The 23,246-nt window shown below is 37.7% G+C and overlaps 1 protein-coding gene across 2 annotated transcripts in view; it reads left to right on the forward strand.

Moving 5' to 3' along the window:
• Positions 1 to 462: 462 nt before the first annotated feature.
• Positions 463 to 23,246, forward strand: part of ALDH1A1 (aldehyde dehydrogenase 1 family member A1) — a 61,252-nt gene continuing 38,468 nt past the window's right edge. The window contains exons 1-3 of one of the 2 annotated variants that reach the window (XM_034410241.3): positions 463 to 571; positions 811 to 887; positions 16,567 to 16,640. In XM_034410241.3, the coding sequence (XP_034266132.2) occupies positions 16,581 to 16,640 (60 nt within the window). In that variant the 5' untranslated portion in view covers positions 463 to 571; positions 811 to 887; positions 16,567 to 16,580. Of the gene's footprint in view, positions 572 to 784; positions 888 to 16,566; positions 16,641 to 23,246 lie in introns of those variants that run through there. The other variant, XM_034410242.3, reaches the window with a different exon arrangement.

Genomic DNA, 23,246 nt, shown 5'->3' on the forward strand with positions numbered 1-23,246 from the left:
TAGCAAAGAATACAGCTCTGTAAACTTTTCTATAGCAATAATAATAATTTTTATTACAGTCACGGGCCAGCGTCATTTTTCTACACCAAAAATGCATTGTACCAAATCCTTCCATTAAATCAAAGCTCAGTTGCTTTTTTAAAATCATCCCCCTCCTCCTCCCCCATTTTCCATCCCTCCCCCTCCCCACCCTCATTAGTTTAACTTGAGTTAATTAAGAATAGTAACTGAACTTCAGTCTCTTATGTGTTAAAGCAGAACAATCCCAATCAGAAAGACGCAGACATAGCTATGTGGTTTTATTGTTTCAAGGAGACAGAAAACCAGCAGGGCTTCCTTTATCAAGGCCACCATCTTTCCAATACTTAATCTGATGAGTTTAAAAAGGCCCTGCAAATACATCATCTAGGAAAACAATCTTTCCACGTTTCCTTTCCCACCCCCAGCTCCCTTGCCCAGTTTCATCGCTGGTCAGAATGAGTGAATTGGACTGACATGGAGGTGATGGAAAGAGAGAAATGGTCTGAATGTCAAAATGACAATGTATATTACATGGTTAGCAGAATAAATGGTATGTGGGTATTTTCATCCCCTATGTCATAAATAAGGTTTTTGTTTTTTGCCATCTAAATGTATTTTAGTTTCTTTCCACTTAGTGCTTCTTAAAGGATCACTTTCAAGAATCTGTCTTAATAAACAGGGCTCAAATAGAACTCTTGATAATCACTTGTGTGTCTGTAGGTGTGGGTGTGGATGTCTATATATCTATATATATATGTCATGAATGATATTTTGTTGTGTTGACTGCAGATTCCGGGACACAGTGTGCTGGTCTGCTATTAATGAGGACGTGCACCAGATATACAAACTAATTTTGAAGTTGAAAGGTAAAACTTATTTACTATGTTTATATATATGTGTGTGTGTGTGTGTGTGTGTGTGTGCGCATATATTTATATATTGTTTTGGGATATGAGAAAAATTGACAATCATATTCTTAAGTTCAAATTTTTTTGAGCAATCGCAGAAAAGCTCTTTATTGTCTGTGGGAAAGTTTTAAGAATATCTTTCTGCTGCAAAGAGCAATGCTAAGAAATTGCAGGGTGTCATTTTGTTTTCAAAATCCATTTAAGTTATATTGAATATGTGATTAATATTGAAAAAAGCTTGTTCGGCTTTGCCTCTATAACAGAAAGCAGAGAGGGCCAAAATGCAGCAAGAGATATTGTATGTTTGAAGACAACAGTCCTTAGCTTATAAAACAAGCAGCAAATTCTTATAAAGAGTCTTTCTCTTGAAACGTAATGAAACATAGAATTTTCTGCTTTTTTGCTTTTCCAAATCTGTAATGACTAAATTGGAAATAAGGGGATTTTTGTGTGTGTGATGCAATCCACACACATAGCAATCACTATTAAATGAGATGAAGAAATTGATGAACACCTTTTCTTAAAAGAAATATGTTTAGATGCAGTTAGAAAACTCTGATTATACTTTTTAAATGTTAGATATTTTATATAAGAGGATACTGTAGTTAGCCTTTAAGTAATTTGTTTCTTTGTTTAAGTTTCAGAGACTGTGCTTTGATTTAAGGAAACACTAGATTTAGGCATGCACCTCAGTCTGAAGAAAGCTAATTATTTGATGGCTAAAATAGAAATATATAAAATGTACCCCAGTAAACACAGCAGGACTTATTTTGAGATAAACATGCGATAATTATTCTACCAATAGAAATAAATAGATTGAAATAGAACAATTTTCCATATGTGAACTCTCATGCCAATATTAAAAAAACACAAAGGAGTCTGATACATTTCTAACTCTATCCTACTATACTATTTAGAAATAAGTATTGATAAGTAAAACCAATAAAACTGCTCCTTTGCTAAAGTAATGGGAAGTTTATTATATTAATTCTAACTACTGGAATGCTTATCCTTAAGATTCTTCAAATTCCACAACAATCTACAAGAGCAATTGCTTCTCATTAATCAAGATATAAATATTATTCAAAAGCTGTAAAACTGGCGATTTGTTAGTGTTAGGTGAAAAATAACATTTACATGCCTGTCCTAACAGATTAATGACATCTAATTAATGAATGAATCTCACAAGGCATAATACAGTTGTATTGATCTATTTTAAGGAGTTAAGCAAAACATTACGTATAAAGTATATACTTTAAATATTGCAGGTACTAAAATATATAATATTTTGCCGTTTTCAAAGGGGAAAAAAGTACCATCCATTTTGATAGTTTTTTATTCCATATCAAAATATTTAACAATGCAATTCCATATGTATTTTCAGAAATAGGTGTCACTGAATTATTCCCAAATAATTTTGCGTCCAACTGCAGCATGTATATGTGTGTTTACTGTCATTTGCCTCTGATTATTAAGTATGCATTTGAATTTTAAGAAATGCAAACAACATTTACCTATTTTCCTGTCATAATTTCAGTATTTTACATTTCCATTTTGGTCAAATATAGGACAGAACACACGCTTAGATTATGTTCATGGACACTCGAATGCAATTTCAACTAAAATGAAAGATTCTTCATATGCCTCTCTTCTATCCTCAGAGGCTATGCTGCATTATATTACCCAAAATTAATCTTCCTGTCCACTTTCAATTAGTATGATTACTGTCAATATTTTCTTAATGTTGGCGGTACAGAAACTCCTGGTTTTAAACCATTCACTATTTTTCACATCTCTTGCATGTCGTTTCACAACATATTCCATATTAAATTTACACAGCAATCCTCAGTACTCAAATCAAGCCTTCAGTTGAATCTTATACTGTAACGTTTCCACTTTTCATACTTTTTGAATAGTTTTGAATCATAAATCAGTTTGAATTAGTTGTACACATTAGAGGTCACCGAACTTAACAAACATTTCGACGGTTCATTGATATTTGCTGTAGGTATTTGTTCAAGCGATTTACTGTGACAGGAAAAAAAAATAGTAAAAAATTGTACTACTTTAACCTTTTCACCAGCAATTATTCAAGTGATTGATCTTTTTAATGGTTAAAGATAAATAGGCTCTAAATTCTAATGCAAGAATCATGCAGGCAGATTTTGTGGATCCTCCTCTCATAAATCTATGTTTAGTATTGTTACTACCCATAGTTCATTCATGGCATAAACCTAGCATTTTACTCAGAAATAAATCCCCTCAGTGTGTAGAATTTGAATTTCCAGGTTCTTGCCTAAATTATGTAATTTCAGAGTTACCTATCCATATGTATCCTCATGTTTTATAGGCAGCTATAGTAAGTCTTCTAGTGTTAGTAAACATCCAAGTACCTTTTAAATCAAAATCTATTTGCCCAGAGGTATTTGGGACGGTCTTGTTCCAAAGGTGATTACTGATCCAGGTCAGCAAATGTCTCTGGAAATGTCATAGATTGAATCAGTATTTTCTGAATGCAAAGTCAATGGTTGTCTCTTCTCAAGACTGTTGGATCCAAATGTGTACATTGATATAGGATTGTTACTCACATATCCAATCTCTCTCTGGTCAAGAATCATTGTCAGCTTCTATTTGAATCCACCCAGTAAAAGATTGGTTCTTTTATCCAAATGTTCCTCATGTTAGAACATTTGTCCTAACACTCTGCTAAAATCTGTCCTCATTGCCCACGTCTTGGCCACCTTCTGTGTGATGTCCTTTCAGGCACTTGAAAAAAGAGCTATTGTAGCATATCCACCCCACCCCAAACTTCTCTTTTTAAGATCAAATATTCCCAGTTCCATCAGTTTTTCTTCAACAATGTCTATTCCCTATTCACCGTCATTCCCTTTCTTTGAATCTGTTCCAGTTGGGATCATTCTTAAACTATGATGCTCCGCTGTGGACACAATATTCAAGATGAGATGACCAATGCAGAATAAAGTATAATTATTACATATTTAACTGTATCAACCTTACCTGGAATTAGAGAATAAAGATTCCAGTTTTAGTAGACTTCTATTATTTATTGGCCAGGGTATCTATTGCTTCCACTTTGGTATTCTAGAAAGGCTACAATTTATAAAATAAGTGTATTATAGATGATAAATCGTAGGGAAACACAAATGGCTAATTTATCACAAGATACTAAAATTTTGTCAAGGAAAACGTAAAATAAAATCAAGAGAAGAACTGGTAGCAGAGAGGTATGATTGTCAATGGTTCAACAATGGATAATTACTAGAAATATTTAAAGTAGACAAAATAATTTGTGGTTTTGAGCATTGTACATCTGAGTTTGAAATAGAATTGTGTACAAATGATGTAATTGTTAAAATGTATACTAATTGAAATTTGAAACAAAAGAAGAACAAGTGATAGAAGGATGATAAAGTAGGCTAAAATGTTGGTTACAATAAACTGATGGAACAATGCAAAAAATTGTGGCTGAAAGGATTGAAAGTTACACCATGTTACAGTCTTAAAGTTAAAATATAAAATGATGTATTGTTGGTATATCTTACCATAGAAAATGTTTAGAATATATAAATTTAAACTGGGAATGTGAGCAACAAGAAAACACATTTTTTATCATCTTTACAGGTTGTATAAAAAAGCTAGAAAATTCTGAATTCAAATATTAATGAAAAATCCATTGATTCAGAATATTTTGGAGATTAATATTACAGCTGAGACCAAAGATTTTTCTTTCAGCATTGATAAATAAATAGTTGGGGAAAGAGTTATGAAATTTTGTTTGTACGTGATAATTGCAGCGAGATTATCATATGCACAAAGATGGAAAGAAGAATGAAAGAATGGTTGGTGAAAATGATAGAACTTGCTCAGATAGCTAAATTGATTTCCTTGAACCGAAAGCTTTCTGGGCATTCAGTTCTCATAGAAAAGACAATTGTCTATGTTAATTGCTGTCTGGAAATCCCTTACAGACTTCTTGTAGGACACAAAAAAAGGTGAACATATCCATATTTATGGTTTTGATGATTAGAGATGATAGATGGAAAGAAGAGGGATTTGTTGTAACCATAAGGTAAGAGGTAAATTACTTATGACTGCAGTAAAAAGATCGGAAGCTGCTTCTTAGTATCTTTTTTCTTTCTTTTCTATTTTTATTTTGTTCTTGCATTTTTTGCTTTAACTTTGATTTCTTTATTTTTTTTCTTAGTTTATATTAGTTTTATCTCCCTTTTAAAAATATTTATTAAAGTTTATATATAAAGAAAGATTTACAGAATTTGCATAGATTCAAGGTGGTTAAACAATCTACCCTGTTTCTCCAAAAATAAGACATCCCCTGATAATAAGCCCAATCGGGCTTTTGAGTGCATGTGCTAAAATAAGCCTCCCCCCAAAAATAAGCCCTCCCTGAAAATATTTAAATGCAGAGCTGGAAATCAGGTAAGATGGCAAGAGGAGCTCCATCTTGGTCCATGTGCCCCAAAATAATAATAGCTCCCCAAAAATAAGGCCAAGCACTTATTTCGGGGTTCAAAAAAAATATAAAACAGGGTCTTATTTTCAGGGAAACACGGTATATAAAACATAAACCACCGATAGCAGCAACCATAGATAAAATATCCACAATAAATCATGACAAATATAAACAGTTTCAATAACTATTGAAGCCATAACTTCATAAGAGCCTTGGTGGCACAGCAGACTAAAGCACTGTTAAGTAACACCAGCTGCCTGCAATTATTGCAAGTTCAAATCTCACCAGGCTCAAGGTTGAGTCAGCCCTCCATCCTTTCGAGGTAGGTAAAATGAGGACCCGGTTTGTGGGGGCAATAAGCTGACTTTGTATAAAAAAGAACACCGCTTGGGGGGGGCGAAAGCCCTACTAAGCAGGTATATACAAAAGTGTGAAGGCTATTGCTTAACGCATTGTAAGCCACCCTGAGTCTCCAGAAAAGGGCAGCATATAAATCGAACCAATAAATAAATAAATAAATAAATAAACTTCTACAATACCTTTAAAATTAAATATTCAGACTTCCACATAAACTCAGAAGTAGCCAAGAATTCATATATTGCTAATACATAAAGGATGAGTATCAACCACAAAATTCTGTCTTTACTATTCTCTGGAAGCCCCAACATAGATTAATCTAACATCCCAAAGCAAGGTCTTCCATAAGCAGGGGGTTGGACTAGAAGACCTCCAAGGTCCCTTACAACTCTGTTATTCTATTCTATAATGTTGATTCCTTACAGAAAACATTACCTCCTCATCTGAGCCTCTTTGATCTAATTAAAAGGTTCCATAAATGACAGACTAATAGGGCTGGAAGAAACCTTAGAGGTCTTCTAGTCCAACCCCTTGCCCAAGGCAGGAGTCCTTATTCCATCCCAGATAAATGGTTGCCCAAACTTTTTGTGAAAACCTCCAGCGATAAAAGCACCCAAAACTGCAGGAGGTAAGCTATTCCATGGGAAAATTGTTCTCACTGACAGAAAAATTCTCCTTAGTTCCAGGTTGGATGTCTCTTGAATGACCTTGTCCACCGATTGTTTCTTGTCCTGCCTTCATGCACTTTGGAGAATAAGTCAACCCCCTTTTCCCTGTGACAGCCCCTGAAGTATTGGAAGATGGCTATCTGGATGTGTTGATTATGGTTAAAGAAAAAAAGTCCTGCAATTTGTTTGTTGCCAAACCATATATGATTTTATATGTACAGTAGCAGCCAAAATTGTGGAAATCTTTTGGGAAAAGTGTATTTTCTAAAACTAGCTAATAACACCACTTTTTTTTTTTTAGTAGTACCATAAAATTATATATCAATGGAAAGATAATTTAATTAAGAATGTAATGCAATAAGTTTTATGAAGGATTTGCTAACAGAATAGCAGTTACAAGTACAGAGAAGAAAAGTGAAACACATTGAAAAAATGAGATATACAAAAATTATCACCATGTCAGTTAATACTTAGTTGGGTAACCTTTAGCATGAATTACAGCCTTACAACGTCTTCCCATGGAGTGAACTACCGGTAAGTTTTTTAGTTTTGCAGCTGTTATAATGTGAAACCAAGATTGAATGATTGCTTCTATTAACTGGGTTTTATTGCTGGGTTGCTTCTGACTAACAAGTTTCTTAAGTCGGCTCCATAGATTTTCAATTGGGTTAAGGTCTGGGCTATTCCCAGGCCATTCTAGTGGTGGAATATGAGTATCTTGAAAGTAAAAAAAAAAAAAAAAAGTGGTGTTATTAGCCATCAAACCTCAAAAATATACTTTCCCCAAAAGGTTTCCACAATTTTGGCCACTACTATAAGTCAAAACAGCACCTTCTTTTTGGACCAAAGGTCTATGGATAGCCAATCCACAGATCCTTAAGGTGTAATGTGCTGATGATGATTAAAACTGACACTGAGTGGACTTTTTTTTTTTTTTTGGCTAGAATCTGAAAAACAAAAGGATTTATCTTCTATTTTACAAAAATAAAGAAGGTAATGGTCATTTGCCTACACAGATAGTCCTCAACGAATGATCACAACTGAGACCAGCATTTCCACTACTAAGCAAGGCGATTGGCAAGCAAATCCTGATCGATTTTATGAGCTTTTTTTGCCACAGCGCTTAAGCAAATCACTGCAGCGGATCAGTATGCCATGTGATCGTTAAGCGAATCTGGCTTCTCCCGTCACTTTTGATTGCTGGAAGCTGGCTGGGAAGTCACAGATGGCAATCACCTGACTCTGGGAAGCTGCAACTATCGTAAAAACATGCCAATTGCCAAGCACCTGATTTTGAATCATGTCACCCCGGGGGGGGGGGTCCCCAACCCTCGGTCCATGGCCCAGTGACAAGGCACAGCCCGATCGAACCAGGCCATGGAATTAGTGGGTGAGTAGGCATGCACGTGTGCCCGCATGCGCAGTTGCATTTGTGAAAGCAGCACATGCATACAAAACTATCCCCTCTTCCCCCTCCTGCCACCAATGCCTCCGTCTCCGCTGGTCTGCCAGAAAGGTTGGGGAACACTGATGTAAACCTGAGGATGCTGTGATGATAAGTGGAAGGACCAATCATAAGTCACTTTTTTCAGTGCCATTATAACTTCAAATGGTCACTAAAGGAATGGTTATAAATCAAGGACTACCTGTGTTATCATTCTTAGCTTGGTATCTCTTAGGTACAATATGTTGACCAGTTGTTTCCATTATTCTTGCTCAATACCCACCAGTCATAGTTACATAAGGGTATCAATATTTAACAAGCTACAATGAAGTCAAAAATATGGCATGTGCATCCTGACATCATTGCCCCAAAGCTGCAATTTAGTAGTTGCATCTGATACAAATACCTGAGATGCATTATGATGTCACAAGCAGGTGTTGTTATTCTCTCACTTAGATCACAGGAAGAATGAATTAACTTAATGACTCTCCCTGTCTTCCAATACTATGTCCTCATGTGATCATGGAGGTGTATGTGGCATTCAGTGTTTAGGCTAGCACCTTAAGTGGAAGGGCCTTCCGTGCCTTTGACAAACACTTGTCAAACACTGACAATCCTATTGTCAAAAAAAAAACAACCCAGGGAACATTAGAAGAGAATATTTGCAGATCAGAGTTGACATGAGGGTTCCTTGGTGCTCTCTGAGCTTGGTAGTTTTCTTGCAGATGTTTCATTATCAAACTGAGCCCTGGTGGCACAGCAGACTAAAGCACTGTTATTAACATCAGCTGCCTGCAATTACTGCAAGTTCAAATCTCACCAGGCTCAAGGTTGACTCAGCCTTCCATCCTTTCAAAGATAGGTAAAATGAGGACCCAGATTGTGGGGGCAATAAGCTGACTTTGTATAAATATATACAAAAGTATGAAGGCTATTGCTTAATGCATTGTAAGCTGCCCTGAGTCTCTGGAGAAGGGCGGCATATAAATAAATAAATAAATAAAAACCCTAGGTAATATCATCAGTGCAGAAATGTCTGCAAGAAAATCACCAAGTTCAGAGAGCACCAAGGATCCTACAACCAAAACTTTATTAAACAACAGCAAAAAAAGTACGGTAAATAATTTGCACTTTGGGGATTTATGTAGGGCAGGGGTGTCAAACTTGCAGCGTCATGTTTTCATCATGTCACGTATCGTGACTTTTTTCCCCTTTGCTAAACCGGGGGTGGGAGTAGCCAGCCCGTGACACATCCAGCCCATGGGCCACAAGTTTGACACCCCTGATGTAGGGGTATTTTGAAGCTCACCTTCTTTTACCCTAAAGCACTGTCTCAGTGACACTCTGCTTTCACACTGATTATCACTAAGTGGTCTACTCCAAGAAACCTGCAATTACCTACTATTCTAAATTAGAGAGTAATTTAGAGAGGTTACGGAAACACTGAAATGAAAGCCAAAGAACTGAATCTGAAGAAAATGAAAGTTTTTCTGATGCAGAACATTTAGATGTAAACAGTTGATGATCCACAGATTAATAACCTCGAAATTATCTTCCAACTCTGCATTGTTGCTATGAATCCAGGTGTTCTCAATAGCCTGAAATAGCTTTTAATTGTTAAACAATAGCCATTGTTTATATATATAATATATAGATATATTCTGGGTCTGATAATTCATGCGCTATTAATTACAAGCTAATGTTGTCCTTAAAGTCAATTCAGAAGCTTCAGCACATACAGAATTCAATAGCTATAATTTTATCTGTTTTACTAGATTAGTTCGTGTCATTTCAGTTTATAAGTAAACAACCAACCAGCCAACCAACCAGAACCATTGATTTAAACGTCTAAGTTTGGAGCACAAATATTTGAAAAAGCACCTCTTCCCATATCAGTTTGCCTGTATCTTAAGATCTTCTAGTAGACACTTATTATTATTTTATTTATTTATTTATTTGTCAAGAACGTATTAGGTAATATGTATAAGCATGGATTGGATACATAAAATAGATACAAATAGAGGAAACATTAGGACAGGGATGGTAGGCACGCTGGTGCTCTTATGCACACCCCTTACAGACCTCTTAGGAATGGGGTGAGGTCAACAGTAGTCAATCTTAGGTTAAAGTTTGGGGGGGGTTGGGATGAAACCACAGAGTCAGGTAGTGCATTCCAGGCATTGACCGCTCTGTTGCTGAAGTCATATTTCTGCAATCGAGTTTGGAGAGGTTCACTTTAAGTTTGTATCTACTGTGTGCTCGTGTATTGTTGTGGTTGAAGCTGAAGTATTACTGTGTAAGAATTCCTTATTAGAAATGTGTTGTGGTTTTTTTTAGTACAGTACCAATGAGAAAGCCCATTCTGCATCATCTTTTAATTTAAGTAGTTGACCTGATACCTAATTTAGACTGTTGTGGTGTTAAAATGTTTCTTTTAACTTGGCCATTTGAATTTGCATAACATCTTTAGTTTATTTGCATAATTTGGATTGTTTTCTGAGATCAATTTTACTATATCCGTTGAAACAATAGTTTTTAATTGTTCTCATAAATGGCATCTCATGTGAGGAACCAGGGTGGAGGGCTGCATGCATAAATACATAATTAACCATGATTTGATTAGGTGGCATCAGGTTTGTATCCAGACTTAGTGACCACAAAATATAGATTGATTTTCTCCAGGACGATCTGTCCCTAACCTGGTGTTTCAGGACTTCCATAGAGTTCACCCTCCTTACCAGGGGTGAAATGCTCCCGGTTCGGACCGGATCGCGCGATCCGGTAGCAATGGAGGCTGGTGGTTCGGAGAACTGGTAGCAAAAATCCCTGCCCAGCCCCCCATGCCCAGCTGAGCCGCGCGATCATCAGAGGCTTTTTTTCTTTTAAATGCCTCTGATGATCCAAGCTGAGTTGCCTGATCGGCAGAGGCTTTTTAAAAAAGTCTCCGCCAATCAGGCAACTCAGCTTGGAACATCAGAGGCATTTAAAAGAAAAAAAGCCTCTGATGATCAGGCAACTCAGCTTGGATCGTCAGAGGCATGTCTCTGACAATCCAAGCTGAGTTGCCTGATCGTCAAGCTGAGTTTGACAATCCAAGCTGACGATCCAAGACGATGCCTGATGATCCAAGCTGAGTTGCCTGATCGGCAGAGGCATTTAAAAGAAAAAAAGCCTCTGACCATCAGGCAACTCAGCTGAAATCATCAGAGCCTTTTGAAAGCATTTTTTTACAACCTCTTCACCGAAGGTTGTAGAAAAAATGGTTTTAAAAGTTAAAAAAAAAATTTGCCACGCCCACCCAGTCACATTACACCCCCACCAAGCCACGCCCACAGAACCGGTAGTAACAAATTTTAGATTTCACTACTGCTCCTTACTGTTAAGTCGGCTTCTTTTTCCTTCCTCCTTTCCCATCATTAGAGTTTTCTGGAGAGCTAAGACTTAGCAAAATGTGTCAGAAGCAGATGTCTATGGAGATTCTCAGTCATCCAGATCATAGTCGTCTTAAAGGTTCTTTGTTCTTCAAAAGGCAACTGGGTGTTTTTTTCCTTGAGGAGGAAGAAGAAAACATTTCACTTTTCATCCAAGAAGCTTCATCGGTTGTGATGGCAGGGGCATTACATGCTCAGCATTACAAGACAAGATAGAAAGATCTGCACGTGGATTGGAGAAGAAAAAAAAGTATACGATGTCATCAAGAGAAAGATAGGATATTAATATATAAATAAAAGAAGTAAATATATTTCTAAACCTGTACAACTTGTCACATCTACATTATGTTGGTTGCCTTGTTTTTAACCAATCTCCTGAGGCTCTTGGTAGGATAACTTTATTGTCACTTCAAATGTACACTAATCGGCATTAACATTACACTACATTAAAATGAAATTTCGTTACATACCGCTCTCAAAGGGTCACCACCTCCAATATACACTACCATATATAAATATGATAGATAGATAGATAGATAGATAGATAGATAGATAGATAGATAGATAGATAGATAGATATGCAACACTGTCTAGTCCGGATGTATACATGTATAGGGCAAGACAAATGAATCTTGTGAGTTTACCAGACGGATGGCATAGGGAACAAAGCTGTTACAGAATCTGGAAGTCCTGCTAGAAATATTTTGAAACCTCCTCCCAGAGGGAAGCAACAGAAACAGACTGTAAAGTGGGTGTTTGGGGTCTCTAACAGTGCTTTGAGCTCTAAGAACATAGTGCTTATAAACTAGCTTCCTATAATCTTCTCGGCTATCCTTACCACTCTCTGTATGGACTTTCTATCTGAGGCACTGCACTAATATGACTTTCACTCATATTTATTTATTTATTTATTTATTTAATTTATTTTTCATATTTGTATACCGCCCTACTCCCGAAGGACTCAGGGCGGTGAACAACCATAATAAATACAAATACATATAGAAGTTAAAAACTATTAAAAAACAGATTAAGTAATTTGGCTCAAAGATTAAAACATCCAAATTTATCTAAAAGAGGTCTAAACCTGATTTAAAAGCCAATTTAAAAAGGGAGAGTTAGGCCAGACCAGCTTGTTGGAATAGAAATGTTTTCAGGGCTCGGCGGAAAATGCGTAAGTCTTGGATGTTTCGTAACTCCGGGGGAAGCCCGTTCCAGATGGTAGGTGCCCCCACAGAAAAGGCTCTCCCCCTGGGGGCCGTCAGTCGACATTGTTTGGCTGACGGCACCCTGAGGAGTCCCTCTCTATGGGAGCAAACTGGTCGGTGAGAGGCTATTGGTGGCAGGAGGCGGTCTCGTAAATACCCTGGTCCTAAGCCATGGAGCGCTCTAAAGATAGTAACCAAAACCTTGAAGCGCACCCGGAGGACCACCGGGAGCCAGTGCAGCTCGCGCAGAAGGGGGGTTACATGAGAGCGCCACATTGCTCCCATCACCACCCGCGCGGCCGCATTCTGGACCAGTTGGAGCCTCCAGGTGCTTCTCAAGGGGAGCCCCATGTAGAGAGCATTACAGTAATCCAGGCGTGAGGTGACAAGGGTGTGAGTGACCATGCGTAACAAGTCCCGATCCAGAAAGGGACGCAACTGGCGAATCAGGCGAACCTGATAAAAAGTCCTCCTGGCCACGGCCGTCATATGCTCTTCTAAAGACAGCCGTGAGTCCAGGAGGATGCCCAAGTTGCGAACCCCATCTGTGGGGGTCAGCGACTCGCCCCCAATAGTCAGAGATGGCATCAACTGACTATATCGGGACGACGGAAACCACAGCCACTCGGTCTTGGATGGGTTGAGTCTGAGTTTGTTCCTCCCCATCCAGATCCGTATGGCCTCCAGGCACCGGGACATCACCTCGAGGGCATCATTGGGGTGGTCTGGGGTGGAGATGTACAGCTGGGTGTCATCAGCGTACTGATGGTACTTCACCCCAAAACCACGGATGATCTCACCCAGCGGCTTCACATAACTGTTGAATAGAAGGGGCGAGAGGACCGATCCTTGTGACATATAAAGGGCCTCGGGGTCGACCTCTGCCCCCGTCAACACAGACTGCGACCGGTCAGAGAGAAAGGAGGAGAACCACTGTAAAACAGTGCCCCCCACCCCCAACCCTTCCAACCGGTGCAGCATGATATCATGATCGATGGTATCAAAAGCCGCTGAGAGGTCTAGTAGGACCAGGACAGAGGAGCAACCCCTGTCCCGAGCCCTCCAGAGATCATCAACCAATGCGACCAATATATTGAAAATAATATTCTCAGATTAATTCTTTGCCTATGTCCCGCACCACCAATGGGACTATAGTTAATTCTTGACTAACAACCATTATTTAGAGACCATTAGAAGTTAACAACAGCACTGAAAAAAGTGCCTTATGATCATTTTTCACACTTACAACTTGGAAACTGACATGTATTTATGACGGTTACAGTGTCCCGTGGTCATGTGACCCCCTTTTGCAATCATCTGACAAGCAAAGAAAAGCGGGCAGATTCACTTAACAACCCTAAGTTAACAACAACAGTGATTAATATAACAACCATGGCAGGAAAGATCGTAAAATGGGGCAAAACGCACTTAACAACTATCTTGCTTAGCAACAGAAATTTCGGTTTGATAGTCGTAAATCGATGACTATCTGTAAAATATTGCAGAGACACAAAAGTGTCTCATATTCCTTGAGGATTAAAAAACCAGTTGTCAATTATTGGAATTACTATCTAGTTCTAGCACCCAACAATCTGAAATAACCATATTAACAGTGATTTGATTATTTCAGTAGAATTGCATCTGTCTGGTTTTACAGAGGCTTCCCTGTTCTTTTCTGCAAGCAAAAGAATGTATGTGAACACCATGTATGCAATTAGGCATAAAGCCTTTCCCATGACAAGTTTTAACAACATTTTGTATGCTTTGGATTGTATCCATTGGGCACAAGTCAAGGAAAGAGGCGTCTAAGTGACTTTAAAATCAATAGGATTTGAGTCCACAATAATTTTTTCACATTCCATTCATTTCAAGCACATGTATCCACCTTTCTAAAATTGTCTTTCCATTTGTCTGGGAAACGGTTACGACATTTCTTGCACAATGAAGTTGCTGGCACAATAAAATCTAGTGGTCTTTATATTTTATAGTCAATTCATAAAGCAGACACCACTATTCTATATATTAACTTTGATGCAAACATTAATTGGAAAACACTGAGTACACAGCAAGGCCTATTACTAATTAAGCAGCCGTCACATAGATATTAATTCCCCATAAAGCAACTTAAAGTTGAAATTAACTGTTCTGTGTTAATATCTGCTCTGTATAATTCATCTATTCAGGTAAAATTAAGATTTCTTGTCCACAGTAGGTGGATTGGATTCCAAAACAGTAACACCTATGGATGTTTGCAGAATAAAGGGAGGTTTCCCATTATTTCGGTCTTTGCTTAACCTTTTAAAAGTAGTAACAACACCAACAACAACCCTATTAGAAGTTGGAATGATTCCTAATCAGTTAATATTGGGGCTGTCTGTTTTGACACAATGCATAGTGTAAAGACAAAATGTTTAAGAAAGAGGCTGTAGGCCAGATGTGTCATAAGGCAAACAACTTTGGGCCAGGCATTGTTGTGTTGAAATGTGAAGGGCTAAGGACAAGATTAAATATATAAAGCCTTGATAATATTTCAAGATGCCACACCCTGCATGGAGTGAACACCATAAGGAGAGGAGAGTGGAGGATAGGATAGGATAGGATAGGATAGGATAGGATAGGATAGGATAGGATAGGATAGGATAGGAAAGGAAAGGAAAGGAAAGGAAAGGAAAGGAAAGGAAAGGAAAGGAAAGGAAAATTTCCCACATACAACTTACTAATGGAACTGTTACTTTTTTTCCCAGGAAGAAATTTGTTCTCAGTACATCCCTTTCTACATTAATCTCCTTTGTCGGGAGTGGGAGTACTTCATTTGCTGTATTTTTTTATTTAACATATAAATATGAACACTCTTATCAGGAGATAGGATTTGCTGTTAAGTTTTCTCAGAGCTTTAAAATGTGTAGACCTCAACTCCCAGAATACTCCAGCCAGCTGGCCAACCCCAAATTGATTATGGCTGATTTAGAAAGCCAAACAGAAGTTGGCCCTACTTAGGATTTAAATGAGGACATCTGGAAGTCTAGAGTTGCAGGCTGGAGTACAACAATTTTACTAGGAAAAAGTGGCAAACCACTTCTCCTTCATGCCAGAAAATTGTGTGGAAGCGTCACCCACAAACAAGTACAATTCAGCTAACCTTGATGGCTTTTACTCAGCAGAAACTAAATCCTCTGAATTTATCAGTCCTATCTCCAAAATAACCTACAGAGCTGCTGTAAAAATAACACACAAGCATACAAACCAAATTTCGTGTACCTGAAATACAGGCTTTGATCCTTATGCCATAGAACAGTCTTACTTTAACCTCAACAATTTTCAAGATGAGTGGGCTTCGACTCCCAGAATCCCCCACCCAAGTATGCTATCTGGGGAATTCTGAAAGTTGAAGTACACACACACCTTAAAAGTTGTTGAAGTTGAGAAACGTGGTCCTAAAAAAAATCCAATTATTTTCAAGGTGCCCCAAAAATGTTGGTTTTAATCCCCCAAACCGAGAGAGAGAGAGAGAGAGAGAGAGAGAGAGAGAGTTAGCTCTTGGGAGAGTTTTTGTTTTTCTCTTATGGGATACTCCTATTTTTAACGGGGCAGAGGTCTCTGCAGTTTCGGGGGGTGCGTGTGTGTGTAAGGAAACTACATTCTTCTGTCATGCCGTGGTTAAAAGAAAGCACGGAAGATTAAATAAAAACGCGTGCATTTTGAAATAACTTCAGACCTCCGCAACTGAACGCTTTGGATTAGAATATAAACTACTATTCTGAGGTGGAGGGGTTGGGGGAAGGCTCAGATTATTCACCTTAACTCATGTAGACTTTTGCCCCGAGCTCGTAGCCTGCTTTCTTAAGTGTAACACTTTCTTCGTACTTCCCCCTCACACAGACACACACACACTTTGCTGTGTGGTGGATCATCCAATCATAGTCTTCCATGCAAATATACCATAGCCTGCTCGGATAAAAAAAGGCACAATTAAACCTAAGTACTCAGAGAGGGCAAATATAAGTGAACTTTTCTAAAGCCTGCTTTCACCTGTGTTGCAGGAGCCGCTCAAACCATGTCAGCTGCAAAGACTTTGCCTGCACCCCTCAGTGATCTGAAGATTCAATATACTAAGGTTAGTTCTATTTATTCCGGCTAACTTTATTCAAACCATGATCCCCAGACTGTGAATGTCCTCGTTCTTGCTGCTATTCTTGCTTTGGCTTCAGATCTGAAGTGACTTGTGGATTTATTCCAGTACTCTCCTCTGTCATATATTGGCCTGATGATAGAGCTCTTGAATCATTCTAGCCCCAGAAGGTATCACAGAGAAGTGAAACAAGGTTGAAACCGCATTTATATTAACAAACAAATAAATAAAGTGTTTTAGGTTTGATGTTAAATACAGGTGCAGAACTACATGTGAGTTCTTGGAACTGTGCCCTGCTAGACTGAACTTCTGCATGTTTACATTAATAAATCTCACTAGAGATTTTTTTTTTTAATTTGATTTATATGCCGCCCTTCTCCGGAGACTCAGGGCGGCTTACAATGCGCTAAGCAATAGCCTTCATACTTTTGTATATTTATACAAAGTCAGCTTATTGCCCCCACAAACTGGGTCCTCATTTCACCTACCTTAGAAAGGATGGAAGGCTGAGTCAACCTTGAGCCTTGGAGAGATTCGAACCAGCAGAAATTGCAGGCAGCTGTGTTAATAACAGGGTGCATTAAACCACTGTACTACCAAGGCAGTAATTTAAGTTCTCGCTAGAATTTATGTGGGAGTTGTCAGTGGCTGGATGGAATAAGCATAGCTGTAACTACAACTGTAAAAATTCCATAATGTTGTGATTGTTCGACAATAAACTGTAGAAATTATATCCATGATTCCACAGCTGTCTATTAAGCCAAGGGTTGTGAGAACATGCTAATACTGAAGAGAGAGAAGATTTAGTTTCTCAGATCAGCGAAGGCAGGAAAATATAATACATTAACAATCAGTGAAACTTTGTTTGATCTGTGGTTTTGCAGTTTGAATATAGAAATACATATTTGAAAAAGTAATTTTCATCAAAATCAATTGTAAAGAATATAGATATAGCTGGACAGTAAGTGCACAGAAGCAGAAAGCAGCCTCTGCCCACAGGATTACAAAGCCATGACATTCAAATAAGTAATCAATTATCCTTCACCCAGTTAAACTGGAAAACCTAGAGGTAGGCAAATTTGTACTCTAGTGCTACATGAAGTGGAAAACAATTCACTCTTCTCAAATAAGCTCAGATTCAGAATGTTACTTCAAGTGGAGCTAATTGGGCCTGAAAACATGAAGTTTGGCTAAGTCCACTGCAATCAAGCTGAAGAAGCTTATCTGTGACAGTTGGCAACATGATCCACAAACTGCTTGAGCTATGAAGTCTGACTTTAAACCAGGGGAGAGTAATTCAATGGCATTCCTCTGGATAGATGGATTTATAATATTGCATAAGGATTTGACTTATGCTGCATGCAGCAGAACGCATTATGTAGTTGCTTCATTCCAGCAGAAGTATTTTAATGCTCAGAAACTTCTTCCCCAATGAGTGGGACAACTATGGTGTAGTCCAATTTGTAGTGCAGGTTTATGATAAGGTTTTGCCCTCGTCCTATCTGTATTGTCTGTTGCAATGTAATTTGCAATATGCTACTTCATAACATTGAATACATTAAATAGAGATGGACGGATGGAGATGAATGGGTTTCTATTATAACACGGTGCAATCTTTTCTATGTCCAGTCAGAAGAAAGGAGTTTCATCATTCATGGGACTTAAGAATGAAGTAGGTTTTGAAAAACAGTGTAATCTCAGTGTTCTAGGAAAAGGAAGACATTCTTGAAGAAATTAATACTTCTTTAGATTCTTGAAGACAAGCTTTCATATCCAGTCAAGCACCTTGCTATGAACAAGTCTGCCTCGCAAGCACAAGTATCTGGTAAATTCTTTCTCTGTTCATGCAGAAATAGATAAGAGGAAACATGACATATTATTATAGTTAACTTTTCAACCAGTTCCCCCCCCCCACACTTTTTCTTGCACAAGACATGATTGCTGCAAAATACCTCTGAACTTTAGCCGGTAGCTAACAGAACCCCCTGAATTTTCAAAGACTTTTAGGTGAGTCTGGAGGGGTGGGAAGAAAGCGTGAAGGAGGGCTCTGCAGAAATCCAGATTTGAAGGGCTAAAATGATTCAGAGAATTTTTGGCAGGTGCACACTCTGACGTACATTTTGCTCTTCAAGTTTGGATTGTTGCATGGGCTCATCAAGAGGTTTATTAGTTGTCTCTCTGTATTTTTATTGCGCATGAGTGTAGAAGGATATTGGAAGGAAACCAATGCTCCCATCTAGATATATTAGGATTTCCAATATTGCATGCATGTGCACCTAGTGTAAATAAGGCTTGATTGTTCATCTGGAGAAAAGGTTAAAAGATAATTTTTACTGCATGGTAAGCTGCTTTTAAAGCAAGAAAGCAGGGAGTGGGACAACTGTGTATTTGATACATTCCTGACTATCTCAAGTCAGGAATGTATATTTAAGCCAAAGTTAAGCACTCTAAAGTCCAGTTGATTTTAGTGGTAGAAAATTAAATCCAGACTTAACACTCCCGCAAAAATAAAGAAGATGCTTTAACTTTGGCTGGAATGTGTCTCCATTATATAATCATTCACAAGGCCAGTTTAAGAATCAAATCAAGGCACGTTGTAGCAATTGGGAAAAAAGGGAACTGACCTATTTGTTCATTAATATGAAATTATGGCAGCCTTCCCACCTTAAAGCCAGTCCTAGCCCCTCTTAGTTATTTTACTTGTTTGTGAAAAGTTTGCGAATGCATTTGGTAATATTTCACAAGGTTTTTCCTTGATTAAATGATATGCATAACTTGCGGGAAAATACTTGAATTCTACAATTGATCAAATAGAAGAGGATGCTTTTATATTTTGAATGTAACAAAATTTTGAAGTCTCCCCTGATGATTGAACTCCATAGGATTTCTTAGAGTATGCTAATGTTATTTCGCTTTTTTCAGTGCAAGGAATTTTAAAGTAATTGTTTGCCCTGATATAATTTGACAGCTATAAAAAGATAATATATGATGACCAAGACTGTCTTCAGCTGTATTTTTATTTTATTTGCACTGGCACTGATAAGAAAAAACATATCCCAAAAGGACAGTCTGCATATTGTTATAGCTATGTAGCATATGTCATTAGTTACTGTCCAGCTGTGCTGGATCATAACTCCCATCATCACTCAGCACAGCCATGAGCTGGATGGAGATTATTGGAGTCGCCATCTATATATCTATACAAGTATTTTCTCTATGATACCAGAGTCTAAAAACAATCACTTTCCTCAATAATATCACTTTATAGTTGAAAAAACTAATGCATGCCCAGAAGCAATGTTACTGAGTCTGTGTACATGTTTACTCAAAAAGTAAATTTAAGAGCAATGGTTCCAAGGATCACAGCCTAAAACTATGTCAGAAATTGATGCTCTTAGAAATGAGATGTTCAGCCACTTTATTTAGCAAAACTGGATTTCCAGAAAGTCCAGTTGCCTCTTGAAAAAGCACCTTTGGGACACTTTTATCTAGTCCTTCTCTGCGAGATCAGTTTAAGTTTTTTGAAGCCTGAGTATAGGTGGAGAGCGGTTGAACAGATGTGTATAATGGCAAATCATTTTGATACTTCATCTCATTCCTTTTTCAGTTGAATTGAAATACTGGTTGGGTAGATGCAGGAAGTGAATCTTCAATGCAGGAGTGATAGGTACCTGATGCTTTCAGAAATGAAAATGACTCTTATAAAAGAAACCCACACTATACCTTTACATTTTAACAACTATCAGATGGACACTAATACCTCTTCAATCTAACCTAAATGGTATTAGATCTAGTCGATGAAATCAGTAGAATTTAATTTAAATCCCAATCGATCATTTCCACTGAATTCACCAGCGCATGTAACTAATAAAAATTATTTTGTCCTGAATTCCTTCCATGCCTCAAATTTATACCAAAGGTCAATCAAAAACCTCAAGAACTGCGTGCCTTTTGATGCACAGATGTGCAAAGTACTCGAAAGAGCTGATAAGATATCTCTCCCCTAGTAAATATTTTACTCGGTTGTGGCTTGAACTTTAGCAAAGATTATTTAACCTCATCCATCCTATGAAAACTTTTTCAAATTTTCATTTTAAGAAATGGTTCCGATCTTATGTATCAATATTTAGTATTCAGGTTTCAGAGCTTCTGCAAACACATTCATAGCTTCACATGGCACACTGTGCAATTTTTAACTATGCACAGAAACGGGAAAAAATGCACTTCTTTGTCACCCTTTGTGAAGCTAAATTGAAAGTAACAAAAACATATTAATTAGATAAGCATGAAAAGCAAAACACAAATAGAAGTGTTAGCTGCTTAATTAGCTGTTGAAAAGCATCAAAGGCCCATGGGCTTTAGCTTAATATTGTCCAATCTTTCTTTCTTAAGCAATAATAGCAAACTGTCACTTTCCCTTCTACTCAGTTCTTATGTTTTCTTCTTTGTATCCATTTATGCTGTATTTTCTTAATAATTTAAATTTGCATGAATCTGTATGAATCTCTTCAATAGTCTGTGCATTTTTGTACATAATATGGCTTTTTTTTTTGAAGATTCTTTTTGACTGACACCAAATTAGTATGATTTTTCATGTGCACGCATATTTTGATAAGAGTATGGCAATGCATTAAAAGTTATACATTTCTACACTTATTGAGGCAAAATGCATCTGAGCTATATAGTGGCTGTGCACTTTGTTGTATCGCCAATGACCTTGGGAGTCAGGGCAAAGAAACTAGCAAGGGAATGGTCAGATAAAAGTCAGATGAGCCCACAGCAGGAATTGGGGCAAAGGAAGAGGCTCAGAAAACACCCTCCCTAGTTTTGGGACTATAAAGGGGACAATGGTAGAATTGTTCTTTAAGACTTGCAAGATTCTCTTAATATAGCTTTACAATAAAATAGAATTAGCTCATCTGGTTGTGCTACCTGCCTGGTCTACCTAGTAAGGCCAGGCAAGAAGCACTAACCACGAGTACTAACACTACCTTTATTTCAAGGTCACAGTACAGAAATGTGCACATCTGAAAATACCTTACCCCTGCCTTACTTCCAAAGCTAGAAGAGATTTCTTTTAAGATGCTTTCTCCACTCCAACACCTCATCAGACTCAGGGTTCATTTATGGGACTATTGTCTAACCTGCGGCTCTTCCTCCTGTCTTCCAACATCGTTCCCATCCCATATACTATTGTAGTGCAAGAGCAGAAGATGTGAAGAGGCTTTGTCCATAATTTTGCCAAGAGTCGGACACGACTGAATGGATAACATCATCATCATTACACTACTTGACCTCTTTTAAGTAGTCAGGCTTTAGAATAAAAAGTGTCATTGAGAATGTGATTTCACACATACGGACATCCCTATGCTTGAAATGATCAAGTCCTTCATTGCAGACAAACTGGGAAACAAAAGTAATGTTACATGATTACTTGCTTATTAAAAAAATTATCGGGAAATTAATCACAGTTCAAGTTTGATCCATTTGAAGATATTTAATATTGATTATATTATTTAATCTCACGGCCGCTTTGGCTATTTGAAGAGTGGCTCCAGCACTGCTTTGTAAAAACTAGCTGCCACCAACAGTCCAAAAAGGAATCTGTCTCCCTGGAAACAAGTGTATGTGTATGTGAAAGAAATCCTAGTAGACATTTCCCTTTGGAAAAGTGATATATATTCCAAAGGGAAATGTCTACTAGGATTTCTTTCTGTGACATCACATCAGCTCAACCAATGAAAGTAAGAAGAATTGTGGTGTCCTGCGTACGTATCTGTGGCCTCAGGAAAGAATCAGGTAAAGAAACCATCAAAAAGAATGAAACGCCTTGGTGCAAGTCATATTGAATATTTTTAAAAACCACCCATCTGGGATTGAAACTTTTACATACTTAAATATTTTAGGCTACGAGTTCTTCTTAAACATTTTCCCCCAAATCCAAAGTCAATGACTCACAGACTGCATAAGAGAATATCCACGTTTCATGAGGCTGCAGAGAGAAACCAAAACCACAATTAGCAAAGTAAACACCACAGAGGACACCTCATCGTATACTTTCCAGGACTTGTTCTTGCTTATTCAGAGCAAAGAGGGCCAGTTCGGACAAGCACAGCTGTTGATGTTCTTGCTACCTTATTTGTTCTGTTTTCCACCTTTCAAAAGAAGGGAGATGCACTTGTGCCTTGCTAGAAGTGAATACAGATATTTAAGATAATTTAAAATATTTGACTTCTCATTCAAGAAGAAGCTACTTGGATGAGCAGCAAAAGAAAAATTCAAAAGTCCAATTGCCTTTGGAAGAAAGAATTTGAGGAACTCAGGGAAAAACAGTTTTTTTTTTTTTTTTTAAGAAAATGCACATTTCTTTAAAGCAGAAAAACAGTCTGGGAAATTGGTGGGCTGCTAAAAGACAGATATGAAGAGGATGTTCAAGGACAATACAGAGATTGCAAAAACAGCCCATTCTGGGCTTCCATCTTTGCCACAGAAGATATGAAATAGACCGAATAAATAATCTGAGCCTGAAATCAATGGGCAGCAAATTGGATTGACTAATACAAACTGAGGTAGCAAAACAAGATGTTCTAG

Source organism: Pantherophis guttatus, chromosome 2 (genome assembly GCF_059756535.1).
Source record: "Pantherophis guttatus breed Tessera chromosome 2, ASM5975653v1, whole genome shotgun sequence".
Classification (NCBI taxonomy): domain Eukaryota; kingdom Metazoa; phylum Chordata; class Lepidosauria; order Squamata; family Colubridae; genus Pantherophis; species Pantherophis guttatus.